This window comes from Scardinius erythrophthalmus (genome assembly GCF_964197995.2).
Source record: "Scardinius erythrophthalmus genome assembly, chromosome: 20".
Classification (NCBI taxonomy): domain Eukaryota; kingdom Metazoa; phylum Chordata; class Actinopteri; order Cypriniformes; family Leuciscidae; genus Scardinius; species Scardinius erythrophthalmus.
In genome coordinates, this window is record NC_138240.1 from 18255645 (window position 1) to 18271984 (window position 16340).

Below are 16340 nucleotides of genomic sequence, written 5' to 3' on the forward strand. Positions count from 1 at the left end.
TTATTACTGTGATGGCAAAGCTGCACCACTCCAGTCTTCAGTGTAACATGATCCTTTTTTGGAGCTCAAGAAACATTTCTTCATAAAAAAACACAGTTTACTCAAAAAATATTAAGCAATGTTTTCAACATTAATTAATATTTTTTGAGTAAACTGTGATTTTTCAGGATTCTTTGATGAATAGTAAGCTCATAAGAACAGCATTTATTTTAAATATTTTTTGTAACAATGTAAATGCCTTTAATCTTTGAAAGTACCAGTATAAGAAAAAAATGTCATCAGTGTACCTTTAGTGTACTGATTGATAAACTGATCATTATATAAAGAGTGGGATGGTAGCATGTACAGATCAACATAGGGCTGAAAATCTACATCTATCTTCCTTATATTTTCTATCATTCTGATTGCCCTACTTCACACAATCTATTTACCAGGGCATAGCACACACAATCAAAGTGATGTTTCTCATGAATACTCAAATCCTCAGGCTTCAAACGCCGTGCTGTACGTGTGTGTGCTGCTGCTGCTGATTGCTGAAGGGGCTGCAAAGATTCAACCGCTGACAAAATTATCTTTTAAAGTGTAAACCAAGCAGGAATACTAAAACGATCCATTCAAGTGAATGGATGTGCATGTGTCTGCATTATGATCTCTCTCTCTCTCTCTCTCTCTCTCTCTCTCTCTCTCTCTCTCTCTCTCTCTCTCTCTCTCTCTCTCTCTCTATTTTCCGCCCCCTATCTGAACCCAAGAATTAAACGAGCTCTTTTTTTTTTTTTTGCTGTGCCTTTAAAGGGTTAGTTTACATAAAAATTAAAACTCTGTCATTAATTACTAACCCTCATGTCGTTCCAAACCTGTAAGACTTTCGTTCATCTTCTCAACACAAATCTTTTTGATGAAATCTGAGAGCTTTCTGCCCCTCCATTGACAGCTACGCAACTACCACTTTGACGCTTCAAAAAGTTTATAAATTGATCGTAAAACTAATCCATATGAATTGAGTGGTTTAGTCAAAATTTTCTGAAGAGACTCGATGATTTTATTTAATGAGCAGATTTAATTTAGGCTTTTATTCACATTTAAACACTGACCTAATTGGTTTTTGCGGAAGCTCAAACGTGCTGCGTAACAGACGAAAACAAACCTCATTGGTTCTTGCTGAAGCTCAAACGTGCTGCGTAACATGAGAATGAACCTCATTGGTTCTTGCTGAAGCTCAAACATGCTGCGTTACACACGAGAATAAACCTCATTGGTTCTTGCGGAAGCTCAAACGTGCTGCGTAACACGAGAATGAACCTCATTGGTTCTTGCTGAAGCTCAAACGTGCTGCGTAACATGAGAATGAACCTCATTGGTTCTTGCTGAAGCTCAAACATGCTGCGTAACACGAGAATGAACCTCATTGGTTCTTGCTGAAGCTCAAACGTGCTGCGTAACACGAGAATGAACCTCATTGGTTCTTGCGGAAGCTCAAACGTGCTGCGTAACACGAGAATGAACCTCATTGGTTCTTGCTGAAGCTCAAACGTGCTGCGTAACATGAGAATGAACCTCATTGGTTCTTGCTGAAGCTCAAACATGCTGCGTAACACGAGAATGAACCTCATTGGTTCTTGCTGAAGCTCAAACTTGCTGCGTAACATGAGAATGAACCTCATTGGTTCTTGCTGAAGCTCAAACTTGCTGCTTAACATGAGAATGAACCTCATTGGTTCTTGCAGAAGCTAAACGTGCTGCGTAACACGAGAATGAACCTCATTGGTTCTTGCAGAAGCTAAACATGCTGCGTAACACGAGAATGAACCTCATTGGTTCTTGCAGAAGCTCAAACTTGCTGCGTAACATGAGAATGAACCTCATTGGTTCTTACAGAAGCTAAACGTGCTGCGTAACATTAGAATGAACCTCATTGGTTCTTGCAGAAGCTAAACGTGCTGCGTAACATGAGAATGAACCTCATTGGTTCTTGCTGAAGCTCAAACGTGCTGCGTAACACGAGAATGAACCTCATTGGTTCTTGCTGAAGCTCAAACTTGCTGCGTAACATGAGAATGAACCTCATTGGTTCTTGCAGAAGCTAAACGTGCTGCGTAACACGAGAATGAACCTCATTGGTTCTTGCAGAAGCTAAACATGCTGCGTAACACGAGAATGAACCTCATTGGTTCTTGCAGAAGCTCAAACTTGCTGCGTAACATGAGAATGAACCTCATTGGTTCTTACAGAAGCTAAACGTGCTGCGTAACATTAGAATGAACCTCATTGGTTCTTGCAGAAGCTAAACGTGCTGCGTAACATGAGAATGAACCTCATTGGTTCTTGCTGAAGCTCAAACGTGCTGCGTAACACGAGAATGAACCTCATTGGTTCTTGCTGAAGCTCAAACTTGCTGCGTAACATGAGAATGAACCTCATTGGTTCTTGCAGAAGCTAAACGTGCTGCGTAACACGAGAATGAACCTCATTGGTTCTTGCAGAAGCTAAACGTGCTGCGTAACACGAGAATGAACCTCATTGATTCTTGCTGAAGCTCAAACTTGCTGCGTAACATGAGAATGAACCTCATTGGTTCTTGCAGAAGCTAAACGTGCTGCGTAACACGAGAATGAACCTCATTGGTTCTTGCAGAAGCTAAACATGCTGCGTAACACGAGAATGAACCTCATTGGTTCTTGCAGAAGCTAAACGTGCTGCGTAACACGAGAATGAACCTCATTGATTCTTGCTGAAGCTCAAACTTGCTGCGTAACATGAGAATGAACCTCATTGGTTCTTGCTGAAGCTCAAACGTGCTGTGTAACATGAGAATGAACCTCATTGGTTCTTGCTGAAGCTCAAACGTGCTGTGTAACATGAGAATGAACCTCATTGGTTCTTGCAGAAGCTAAACGTGCTGCGTAACATTAGAATGAACCTCATTGGTTCTTGCAGAAGCTCAAACATGCTGCGTAACACGAGAATGAACCTAATTGGTTCTTGTAGAAGCTCAAACATGCTGCGTAACATGAGAATGAACCTCATTGGTTCTTGCAGAAGCTCAAACATGCTGCGTAACACGAGAATGAACCTAATTGGTTCTTGCTGAAGCTCAAACATGCTGCGTAACACGAGAATGAACCTCATTGGTTCTTGCTGAAGCTCAAACATGCTGCGTAACACGAGAATGAACCTAATTGGTTCTTGCTGAAGCTCAAACGTGCTGCGTAACACGAGAATGAACCTCATTGGTTCTTGCAGAAGCTCAAACGTGCTGCGTAACACGAGAATGAACCTCATTGGTTCTTGCTGAAGCTCAAACGTGCTGCGTAACACGAGAATGAACCTCATTGGTTCTTTCAGAAGCTAAACGTGCTGCGTAACACGAGAATAAACCTCATTGGTTCTTGTAGAAGCTCAAACTTGCTGCGTAACATGAGAATGAACCTCATTGGTTCTTGCTGAAGCTCAAACGTGCTGTGTAACATGAGAATGAACCTCATTGGTTCTTGTAGAAGCTCAAACTTGCTGCGTAACATGAGAATGAACCTCATTGGTTCTTGCTGAAGCTCAAACGTGCTGCGTAACATGAGAATGAACCTCATTGGTTCTTGTAGAAGCTCAAACGTGCTGCATAACACGAGAATGAACCTCATTGGTTCTCGCAGAAGCTAAAACGTGCTGCATAACATGAGAATGAACCTCATTGGTTCTTGCAGAAGCTAAAACGTGCTGCGTAACACGAGAATGAACCTCATTGGTTCTTGCTGAAGCTCAAACGTGCTGCGTAACACGAGAATGAACCTCATTGGTTCTCACACATCAAGCAAACATGCTTGAGCCTCCATTTACCACTACTGATGTGTGAGCGGATGAATGTTTATTTGTGAATAAAAGATAAGATAAAAATGATAACAGAATTTTTATTTTTTAGATGAAATATCCCTTTCAAAGCGTATATTTTCTATTGAAACTCTTTTTTTATCTAATTTCTAAAACCTAAATTCAATATCAATTCGTCAAAACCAGCAAAAAGCTCATCATTTAGCTCCTCTCTGGTACACGACACCATTAGCATGAGTCTCACAGGCAGGATTCAGAGTGGTACTTACATCAACTGTGTGACTCCCTTTGCACTGACTACGCGTGAAGCATTGTCCACAGGGGCCATTTCTACCAATACGGCCCTGATCTACACTCAAGATAAACACTCCCCAAATGGGATATCAGTGGCCCCTGAGCTTTGTTGCATGAACAGGGCTCAGCTAGTAAAATCTTTCGCTCAAATGCAGGCACTCATTCTACAGAAAGTAACATTCTTACTCATGTTCTCATTCACTCTATGACTTTGCTCACTGCATCCGAATATACCAAATTCATAGTATTCATTAAATAGTAGGCAAAAAGTCTTTGATTTTTTTTTTTATTCAAAAACTCGATTCTGAAGTGCACATCCTTTTGATACGTTACTATCCCACAAAGCCATGAGGGAGGATTTGGGAATGGCAGTAAAGCGATGCAACTGACACCGTAAGTCACATGACACTGACAATACAGCAATGATATAGCAAACGTAGTACATACTACAAGGAACATCCTTGTAAGTTCCAAATCAAATGTAGTACCTAATCAGTATGCGATTTCATTAGCAGCTTTCGTGTACACACTCATAGGCACTGCTACACAAAGGCCCCCTGTGTGTGTTTTGATTGAGACACATGGCCAAAGAGGGGAAAAAGAGCTCAATAGTGAAAAGATCAGGGACAATAGGGGGCCAGAGGTGCCAATCTGGAATTTCCATCACGTAGCTACAACTACCGAATGGCAAATCATTTATTGAGGAATAAAGCACTTAAAACCTATTTTGGACCTGGTATCAAACCCAAAGCCAAGCACTCCATGTCATATCACACGAGAAGAGGGCGTTTAAAGGGATAGTTCACACAAAAATGAAAATTCTGTCATCATTTACTCACCCTCATGTTGTTCCAAACATGTATGAGTTTATTTCTTCTGTTGAACACAAAATAATATATTTGAAAGAATTTTGGTAACCAGAGGGTTGACTTCCAAGTACATATTTTGAGGAGGCACTGCAATACACGACGAAATGAACTGGTTACGTCTCTTTCTAAATAATACTATTAATTCTAACTGCATTAAAATGCATAAAACCACAAGCATCACACATGCTTCAGAACATGTAAACAGATTTTGATACATATCTGAATATGTCCATTTTAATGAGTCCTTAAATAAGGAACATAATTAAGAAGTTCAATTGATGTTTAGACCTTTGAGGGAAAAACATGCAGATTATGCGACGAAACCACAAGGCTGTTTCCGTTGCATTGTGCCTTGTTAATGTATTCCCAACGCATCAAAGCGGCTTTAATCTCAGACCTAAAACCATGTTTCATGTCATCCAACTAAGGAGTCATCAAAGGGGCCTGAACAAAAGTTGACATCAATCCGTGAGAAACTAGAAAGGATCATTCGATATCATAAATTACAATATTCTCAGTAAATTAATACTTCTATTCAATAGCTATATGGGCTCAGCTTTGTTCATTCAGGCCTGGAGATTCACACACCTGTACTGTTCAAACACTAATGCCGTTTTATTATTTACACCTGAGACCCTCTGTAGACCCCCACAAATTCCCTAAAGCAAGACTAAAATCATGTTAATCACAAATGGCATTTGATTAGATGATTTTAAACCAGTTTGTCAAGCTTTGTAAATGGTAAAATTGTAAAATATTATGACATTTTTTACACTAATAATAATAAAAATAGTAAATATAATATGACATTATTTAAATTAATTAAATATTAAACAATATTACGGGCAACAAAATTGCTCTTTAAGGATAAGACACTTTCATGACACTTAGGCACCACGCATGTTAGTGCTAGTTGAACTTGCAATATGATCATAAAATATGACTAATTATATATATATATATATATATATATATATATATATATATATATATATATATATATATATATATATATATATATATATAATTGTATTTTACAGGCTACAACTGCTGCTGGGTAGTAGTAACACACCAGGTACATCAACACCAAGATTTGTCGATTGATAGCTACACAATTGATATCTAGAAGCCTTGTAAACAATTTGTAAGCATATATTAACTTATCATGCTTTTATGAATGTACTAATCTCTCATATAGTGAGAATGAATTAGGGTAAGTATCCTTACCTTTCTTAGGCGTTGCGAGATCATTCAGTGTCTTATCTTGGTGCGTGTCATTGGCCTGAATGTGATGCGTGAGGACTCCAGGCACCATCACAGCAACAGGGAGGCCAAGTGACGGACAGCTTCGTTACCCAATCACATTTTAGGGCGGGATTAAGGGGTGTCTTAAACCAATAGGCTATTAGGACATTTCTCAGACAGACCAAAAAATTTGGGTCTTTTGAAATTGGCTAAAAATATACAATATGTAAAAATGGACGGCGATAGTTTTCTAAAACAACAACAACAAAAAGAGTCACTTACCTTTCAGTGTAATGTGGCACTATCCTAATCAACTTTAATAAAGTATCAATTGAATATTACTGATGGTGATCCTATAAACCAGTGGTATTCAAAAGGTTTCATCCCACTTGCCAGTAAATATAACCACCCCCTTTCAGAATACAAAGACAGCTATATATTTTATAATTTATTTATGAATAACAATTTAAACTATGTGAGAACTATTTTGAGATAAAACAAAATGCTTCCATGTTGGCTTCTAAGAATATATAAAAAAAGATAATATAAAAAATAATAAAATTGATCCATTAAACATATTTACAAAAACTACATTTTGTAATAATCATATTTTTTAGGCTCCCAGTCCCCACTATCCAACACGCTGTTCAAATAATAATAAAAAAATAGGTTTTCTTATTTTCTTCTTATTTGCATCTTCCTGCAACCCTCTTAGAAGTTTGCTGATGCCACCAATCTTGAGGTTCCCTGGTGGCCAACACACCTCTGTTTGAAAAGACCTTTAACACGTCTACTTCAGCAGTAAAGAGTTGCTTCATGTCCCAATTAATAACGTAACTACTCAAAATAGGCTTCACAAGGTTGAAGACATTCAGATTGAAAAAAAAAATAATAATAATAATAATTAGAAACAAACCAAGACTGCATTTATGTTTCTCTGGATTATTTGGGAGCACATTTTGCAATTTTTTTTATTTTATGAAAATAAGCTTCTTACACACACTATAAACATACATCCAAAAACAAAAAAACATTTCTTCCACCCCAGAAACAGTCTTGGCGACGTGCATTATTCACGAAATCAATTACATCTCTTGCTATTCTTATCCACAACATACATTAAAAACATGACTGAACCTGTGATCAGATTTATAGAGACACTGCTTTCAGAGAATTGATACGCATAGCTGAAAGAAATTAAGCAGGTGATCCAGCTTTGTTGGATGACACTAGAATGAGCATTACTGTATAATTTAAGGGGTGGGAAAGGAGAAAAGGCCTGGTTAAATCTCCCCATTTCATTCTGAAAGTGTCCATGCACAGCATAAGCCTTTCATACATTTGCCATCTTTTCTTCTTCCGAACGATCCGCGTCCTCTTGTTTAACGTCACAGTCTGCTGGTACTGCAACAGTCACCTGTGCTATTTGGATGTCCATCGCTTGCTCTTTCAATCTCTCACCGTCTACTTGTAAAACCACTGTCTCTTCCACCCCACCTTCCGTCTGAGGCGTCTCTTCCTCCGCCACTAGAGTCTCCTCAACAGCAACAACATCCACCGGCTCCACAGTAACATGCTCCACCCGTATGCCACCCTCCAGTATAACCCCCTCCTCTCCCTCCACAACCTCTGTCATAGTCAAGACTGTGGTTGGGTCTGAAATCATGACTTCCTCTGTGACGATAACCTTTTCCTGTAAGTCGTGGTGTTCTTGCAGATGAGTATGGAGGTCTCTGGGTTGCGTGAACCACTGATCGCAGAGGGTGCAATGATTGGGTTTCTCACCCGTGTGGGTCACCAAATGGTCCTTGAACTGCTCCCAACTATTGAAAACACTGCTACAGACCTGAGGTGCGAAAAAAAGATGAGTGAATAGGGCTGCATGAAAATAATAATTAACCTGCATTTTTCTATCAAAATGATGCTTTGACATTCAAAACCGAAGAGGTTAAGACAACCATAAATATTAGCATTGTGATTTTACAGTTGTACTCTCAACTAAATTATATTTTATTTTCTTTTACAGTGTAATATAACCCATTTTACAGTACGAGGACAGCAAACCCGGAGTTTAAATCTTAAATTGCAATTTTTATCATAAGTGAGTTTTTCAATTATGAAAAAGTTTAGTATATTAAAATACATGTTTGGACAATATGTTATTGGTAAAAACCAACCTGGCATTCATAGAGCTTCTTTCGCCCTTTTTTGGCTCCAGAGCCATTTTGACACGCTGACATGTGGCACTTCAGCGTACTATTCCTGGCAAAACGTTCATGGCATTCTGGACACTCAAAGGGTTTCTCACCTACACATATATGGATAAGTGAAAAACTGATTAGATATTAAACTTGAATACATTTATTAAGATACATTTAACCTCATAATAGCTCACTCACACACCTGTGTGCTTCCTTAAATGCTCTTTGAAATGTCCAAAATGATCGAACTGCTTTTCACAGTACTCGCAAACATGCACTTTCTTTTTCTGCCGTCGGGACTGTTCCTCCGCATCAAAATGAGAATTATTCAGGTGCTGTTTAAGGGCTCCTTCCCGAGCATATACTTTGCCGCAGTGCCTGCAGACAAAGCCCCTATCCGGGGTAGCGGTGTGAGTCTTCATGTGCTGTTTGAGGTGGTAGTAGAGTTTGAAGCAGCGGTCACACTTGTCACAACGGAAAAGGTTGTCCAGCTGAGAGATCTGGACCTCCACCACTTCAATATTCTCCAGCGTCTTGGAGGCAATCACAGTCTCTTCCGGCACGACTACTGTCTCATCCTCCTTTTTCATCACATGGAGTGTCTGCTCTTCCTGTTGGTACTTGCTAGTGATATCAGCCAGCAAAGCCAACGCGGAGTCATCCGAAGATGGTTCGGTGGAACTCCTGGCAGCATCCACTACCTCCACCAGACCGCTTTCCTCCACCTCGATATGTTCCTCATCAACCTCCACCTCGATTTCAACAGATTCAGTCTCCACTGAAGGAAGAGTCTCAGTGATCACATTGAAGGTCTCTGCGATCTTCCTCTTCTTGGCCTTGCTCTTTCCAGCCAAGGCCTGGGAGGGGTTTAATGAGGTGGTACCATTCCTTCTAGGTGGGAGAAGAAAACTAATAGTTTAATAATCAACTACAAGATCAAAACAAGCAGAAGAACATTTTTTTGAGAAGTAGAATAGGTGAGTAACCTGTTGTTCAGGGCTTTAATTGCCTCCTGCATTTGAAGGTACTCTGCTGCTCTCCAGACATCACTGACTTCTTCCTCACCATCCACAGCTAACGTGGCCGTATAAGTGAACTCCATTAGGTGGCGGAAGGCAACGTTGCCAACACCTGTTCATTGCAACAGAAATATTGAAGTAATGTTTATTATTTGAGCATATAACATTCTGGAGTAATTTTTTGATTTTCACTATTGGGGCTGGGGGTACGTAACGTGCAACGGCAGAAATGTGCGTTTTGTCAACTGGTCCACTTGTTGGAACCAAAAACATGAGGTCCAACCCGAGCGGATTCAGGTCTGATATTAGTAGCCTCTGGTTTCTGGTAAAACAAATGTGCTTTTACACAATGGTCCCAAGAATATCTGAAAATCTTTTAAAATATGCCAACTTTCCATTATTTGTTTTGGGCGTTTAATGTTAATATCCCCTTTCTTCTCAGTCAATCTGTGCTTCTACGTATTCATTTGTTTATTTTTTAACACCATGCCAACATCCCAGCTTCTGTGGCTATTTTCATGGCAAGAAAAAATCTATAGTAAACTATATCGTTTTTTAAAATCTATTTTTGCTAAAACTCTAATATATATATATATGTATATGTGTGTGTGTGTATATATTTGGTTTAATTAAAAAAATAAATCCAAAATGTTAACTGAATAAAAAAAAGTTTCTCAAAGTATTAAAACCAGCACAATCTAACAGAACATGCTTCAAGGATAAAGGATTTTGACAAAATATCATTTTGGGGATTATTCTCTTAAAATAAAAAAAATGTTGTCATCCTAGAATGGCCTATTCAGCAACAGGTATGAACAATCTTGTCCCATCAATTTAGAAAAGTTATTTACAAAAAAACTCCCAACACTGGGACTGATTTTGTGTTTCTGTGTGTAAATTACCAAAACCTCCTGGATACTGGTGCATGCAGTGCACTCCATTTGAGAGATTGAGAGCAGCAATTGACGTGTTAATTTATTAATATTACCAAAAATATAAATTTCCTAAAACTTTTAAATGTACTGTAGCTAATGTAAACGTTATGAAGAAAATGCCTACCTCATAAAAAAATAAGGTAGGAAGATAGGCATACATTTAAAACTACACCTCCCATGGTGTTTCTTATTTGTCAACAAATGACATTTTGGGAAATTATCAAAATGAAACTTAAAAACCGTGTGTTTGGAGCAAAAACCAGCCAGTTCCTATTTATGGCCGGTCGACCAGTGCATCTCTAGTCCTGGGCCAGACTCTGTTTTTTCTTTTATAAAAATTGGGTAAGAATTTATTCGAGGCAGCTCTTAGGACCCAAGAAGACCTCTACTGAAGTATATGTCTTCAATTAAAAAAAATTCTACCAACAAGCAGAAAATTATACTGTGTTGCAGAAAGGCACTTCCAGTTTAGACCACTTTGCTGATTAAAACTGCCATTATCCAGGAAAAATAGGCAATAGGAAAAAGGTAATACTATACTCTTCATTATGGCAATAATATATAACCATTTTTGGTTACATACAATTGTATGTATTGTTAGGTACCTTCAATCTCCACTAGAGGCTCTTGAGTGAAGTCCTGGAAGAATTTGTGGAAAAACTGACTGCATGCAGCCAAAACAGCTTTGTGGGCCCTAAACTGATGTCCTGTTAAATAACCAGAAATCATCAGCACCACCGAATATGTGCAACTTTTAATTTGACTGTATAACATTCAGCATAATTCAGAAAGGCATTAGGTTAAGAGAAACAGAGACTGGAAACCTTACCATCCACAATGAGAGTGATGTCTGTGAACTGATCCAGCTGACGCTGCTCATTCAGTTTGTCAAGCATCACTTTATAATGGGCTGGAAACTCATGCCCATAGTCAACATCTCCATCAACTGACATGGTTCAGCCCTTGCCCTGCGCATGCAAGTACTATGAAGAAGGGGGGGAAAACATGATGGAATAAAAAAAATTATTGATGTATAGTATTTGTTATAATAATAATAATAATAATAATAATAATAAAGAAATGAAGATACATGTGACCTCTTGGTAACAAAAAACAGTTACAAAAAAAAAAAAAAAAATTGCCTACAAGATTAAACTGTTAAATGTCAAAGCATTTTTAGTGCAAGGCTATCTATCTGCAATCTTTAACATAATTGTTTCATTCAACACAGATAATGCATTAAGATAAATTAGGCACATACTTTGTAACGGCCCCTATGCCAACAGATCCATAGATTAGCGGGCATATCTAAGCAGCAAGCCGAGTAAGCGCGCATTTCTACAGGGAGCTTCTCTACGCGAGACTGGCAGCTTTACACCCAGCGGTTTTACTGCTGTAAATGCCACGTACTTCAACAGCCCAACCGTATAGAGATCCTACAGAAATATACAAACGGCAACAGAAGCACTGTGTGCAGGTCAGCTTCATGTTCCTCGCACGCTGGGCCTGTGGCTGCTAACGCATTCGCCATTTGTTTTCTGGACCATTGTCGTTACGTCATCAAATCGCGCATTAAAATGCTATTTTAATCAGACAAATTCCCTTTCGGCTAAATAATGAGTGACGACGGCCGTCTAACGCTCCGGAGAACTTACCCCGGGTGACGCTCTGATGCTTATTGCGGTTGTTTATACTCGTTGGAGGCCTGAAGCGATCAATGTGCTGTTTTTCCTCCGCTCGTCGAAAAAGGGCGGTCGTTCTACTCTGGCCTCGAGTTCCCATAAGCCCTTGCGGATGAGTTTTATCGCGCCAGGCTGATAGGTGGCGGTTACCAAAGCAACGGTGCCCAACTACGACCCGTTATATTCTAGTATGGAAAAGGTGAACAAGATTCAGATTCATTCTTTATTGTCCATTCTTAATTTGTTTTCACAGACTGTACCAGGAGCAACATCCAACATGCACATACCACACAGAATTTTGTACACATAAATAGACATAATTGCAAAAAAAAAAAAAAAAATTACAGTAAATAAATTAGGCATTCTGTGAATTCAACTTTCATAGCTGAGAGTACAAAACTTTTCCTTAGCCGTGATTTTTTTATGGGGTAGCTGTCTATCTGCGGCCTGAGGGAAGAAGGGTAAAACCAAAACATTAGTTAAGAGGGTGGCTGGGATTTTATATAATGGTGTTTGCTCTACGAATGGTGTCAATGAGAGCTGACAAGCTGGGTGTGGGAAGACCAATTATTTTTGAGGAAGTGTTTCTATTAGTGAGAGATATATAGTGGTCTATATTTACATTTTACAAACAAGCATTATACGAAAGCCAATCAAAGCCTTGTACATATAGGCTACTCTTTGAACATAAGATTTTATGTAGGCCTATTTATTTATTGATAATTGTAGGCTACAACACAAGACAGGGAACAACCAAGACCAGATCTGCAGGTTTTAGAAAAACTGAAGGGAGCACAATACGTCAATGTGTTCTCTAAATGTAAATGTTCTGTTAGCATCGATTCAGAGCTCTGCTTCCAACCACTAGAATAGTTTTTCCACAGAATTTTTGTCTGGTTTTCCGGTGCATATGTTTACAGATTCCTAAATTAAGATTTATAAATCACATTAAAAAATGTCTACAGATTCTTAAATCAAGATTGATAAATGACATCAAATATTAAATTAGATCAAAATGAAGTGAGTTTATTAAAACAAGAACAAATATCTGATTTTTTTTAGAAATATCTCAGAAAAATCTAGGCTACTTAATTCAAAGGGACGTTTTTCATAACTCATTGATAAATATTTGTTCTTGTTTTAAGCAAACTAATTTCGTTTTGTTCAATTTTTCAAGACTTTAGTTTACATTAGCATCTCAAGTAAATGTATCTTGGTTTAGCCTAAATATATTTTTTGCTATGCTTGCAACATTCAATGCCATGGCTAAAGTATAGACTTATGCCATGAAACAGATATTAATAATGGAGAAATATCCCTTCTTATTTAGCAGTGAAACTTTATCACATTTTTGATTGTCATCCAATATAGTTGCTTCTGTTTAAAAACACAAATAATTATTATAATACACAAATTACTAGAAATAAATCAGAATTGAAAATCAAATGAAAATATTAATTCTGGTCAGTTTATTGTTGAAAATTAATTGTAGCTATATATTGTAATGTAATTTGTGAGAGATTTTTCCAATGCATATATTACACTGAATTATTGATTGACAGACAAAGCTCTCCACTGCCCTCCTGAGGCACGCTTGAGATAACACCTATAATATCATATATTACAGGTGTTATCTCAAGCGTGCCTCAGGAGGGCAGTGGAGAGCGTTATCTGTCAATCAATAATTCAGTGTAATATATGCATTGGAAAAAAATCTTTTTACATTTCATCATTTAGCAGACGCCTTTATCCATTTGACTTACAAATGAGGAAAGCAATCAAACTAACAATCTGGAAGCAATATGCAAGTGCTGTGACCAGTCCCACTTAGTCTAGCACAGTTCACGTAGCAAGGTGTGTTTTTTTTTTTTATAGATATAAAAGTGTTAGTATTAATGGGTCAAGTGCTGAGCCATTTCTTGAAAGCGGCTAAAGACTCAGCAGCTCGGGTTGAGTTAGGCAGGTCATTCCACCAGCAGGGAACTGTCAAGGTAAAGGTCCGTGAAAGTGATTTTGTGCCTCTTTGGAATGGCACCACAAGGCGCCATTCACTTGCAAAACTCAAGCTTCTGGAGTGCACATACGTCTAAAGTAGTGAGTTTAGGTATGGGGTGCAGAGCCAGTGGTTTTTCTGCATAGGTAAACATCAGTGCCTTGAATTTGATGCGAGCAGCAATTGGCAACCAAAGCAAGTTTGAGGAGAGGTGTGACGTGCGCTCTCTTCAGCTTGTTAAAGACCACTCTCGCTGCAGCATTCTGGATCAGATGCAGAGGTTTGGCAGTGCATGCTGGAAGGCCTGCCAAGAGAGCATTACAATAGTCCAGTCTGGATAGAATCAGAGCTTGGACAAGAAGTTGTGTAGCATGCTTTGATATGAAGGGCCTGATCCTCTTAATGTTGTATAAGGCAAATCTGCAGGACCGGGCAGTTCTAGCAATGTGGTCTGTGAAGTTTAACTGATCATCAATCTCAACTCCAAGGATCCTGGCTGTCCTGGATGGAGTTATGGTTGACGAACCTAGCTGAATGGAGAAGTTGTGATGAAGTGTTGGGCTGGCTGAGACCACAAGCAGTTCTGTCTTCGCAAGGTTGAGTTGAAGTTGGTGGTCCTCCATCCAGCAAGAAATGTCTGTCAGGCAGGCCGAGTTGCGAGCAGCTACTGTCAGATCATCTGGCTGGAATGAGTTGTATGTCTTCAATGTAGCAGTGATTAGAAAAAACATTTTTCTGAATGACAGATCCTAATGATGACATGGAGATGAAGAAGAGAAGTGGTCCAAGCACTGAGCCCTGAGGTACCCCTGTAGCTAGATGTTGCGACTTAGACACCTCACCCCTCCACGACACCCTGAAGGACCTAGCTGAGAGGTAAGACTTTGGAGTGCGGTTGCTGAGATGTTCTTCGTCATGAGGGTTGACAGGAGGATCTGGTGGTTAACTGTGTCAAAAGCAGCAGACAAATCCAGCAGGATGAGTACTGAGGATTTGGAAGCTGCTCTTTCCAGTCTCAGAGCTTCAGTAACCGAGAGCAGGGCAGTCTCAGTTGAGTGGCCGCTTTTGAAACCAGACTGGTTGTTGTCCAGGAGGTTGTTCTGTGAGAAAAGCAGAGACTTAAAAGCAGAGACTGCAATAAATGGAAGAAGGGAGACCGGACTGTAATTTTCTAAAAGTGTTCGATTTAGAGTGGGTTTCTTAAGCATATGACATTAAAACTGATCATTTTTAACGTAAAAGGTCTAGCCAGAAGCTATAGCTTTGATTGCTGGAAGCAAAAAAAAACTGTAAAATTAAATACAGCATAATCTTAATTCATATCTATGGAAATTAATTAAATGTAACATTATTTAGTAAATTGATTTCAACAAAAAACATTTAAAAGAAAAAAAGAAAAAGGTTCTAGCACAGGTTGTACTATGGCAGCACCCTTGCTATTGTTATGGGGGTAACAGTTTAGGACCAAAGGACCAGATGTTTGAAAGAAGACCCGGAGTCATAATAAATTGAAGAAAAGTTTTACTGAAGATAGTTTGCAGTTTCATCAGCAGAAGTCAGCTACAAGACTCACACAGGAGTTCGTAGGTCGCCCCGCTTACAGTTACAAAGATCACAGCAGTTATACCCTTCACCAAGGTCTAAGCTACGTCCTTGCTTCAAGTTGCAGTTTCTGATTGGCTAAGAAATAGATAAACATAGTATTTTTCCACACATACAGATAGATTGAAGTACAGGTGCTGGTCATATAATTAGAATATCAACAAAAAGTTGATTTATTTCAGTAATTCCGTTAAAAAAGTGAAACTTGTATATTATATAGACTCATTACATGCAAAGTGAGATATCTCAAGCCTTTATTTGTTATATTTTTGATGATTATGGCTTACAGCTTGTGAAAACCACAAAATCAAAATCTCAGAAAATTAGAATATTGCATGAAATCACACAGTAATTACACAGTAATCCCATGGTCATTGAACCAGGTTTTGGTTATTTTGGCAGTGTGGGCAGGTGCAAATCCTGCTGGAAAATGAAGGAAGCATGAAGTGCTCTGAAAATGTCCTGGTAGACGGCTGCGTTGACTCTGGATTTAATAAAGCACAGTTGACCAAAGTCCTCTTTTCTGATGAGAGCAAATTTTGCATCTCATTTGGAAACCAAGGTCCCAGAGTCTGGAGGAAGAATGGAGAGGCACACAATCCAAGATGCTTGAAGTCCAGTGTGAAGTTTCCACAGTCTGTGTTGGTTTGGGGAGCCATGTCATCGGCTGGTGTTGGT

The 16340-nt window shown here is 38.8% G+C and overlaps 1 protein-coding gene across 6 annotated transcripts; it reads right to left on the minus strand.

The window, feature by feature from the left end:
* Window positions 1–7117: 7117 nt before the first annotated feature.
* On the minus strand, window positions 7118–12161 carry znf131 (zinc finger protein 131). 6 transcript variants are annotated; one of them, XM_081348443.1, is made up of 8 exons: window positions 12041–12161; window positions 11215–11368; window positions 10991–11092; window positions 9666–9772; window positions 9418–9562; window positions 8634–9322; window positions 8408–8538; window positions 7125–8076 (listed from the first exon to the last, which is right to left on the minus strand). In XM_081348443.1, the coding sequence occupies exons 4-8, from the start codon at window positions 9721–9723 to the stop codon at window positions 7564–7566; spliced, it is 1536 nt and encodes a 511-aa protein (XP_081204569.1). In that variant the 5' UTR covers window positions 9724–9772; window positions 10991–11092; window positions 11215–11368; window positions 12041–12161; the 3' UTR covers window positions 7125–7563. The 6 variants fall into 6 exon arrangements, with proteins under 6 accessions (XP_081204565.1, XP_081204569.1, XP_081204568.1 ...); XM_081348439.1 differs by lacking the exon at window positions 9666–9772 and having other exon boundaries at window positions 7118–8076; XM_081348442.1 differs by lacking the exon at window positions 9666–9772 and having other exon boundaries at window positions 8634–9319.
* Window positions 12162–16340: the final 4179 nt, after the last annotated feature.

Coding starts and splice junctions, on each gene's coding strand:
- znf131 (XM_081348439.1), bottom strand. CDS start 11,338: ATGTCAGTTGATGGAGATGTTGACTATGGGCATGAGTTTCCAGCCCAT. Junction 9,323..9,417: donor ATTAAAGCCCTGAACAACAG/GTTACTCACCTA, acceptor TCTCCCACCTAG/AAGGAATGGTACCACCTCAT. Junction 8,539..8,633: donor GCATTTAAGGAAGCACACAG/GTGTGTGAGTGA, acceptor ATATATGTGTAG/GTGAGAAACCCTTTGAGTGT.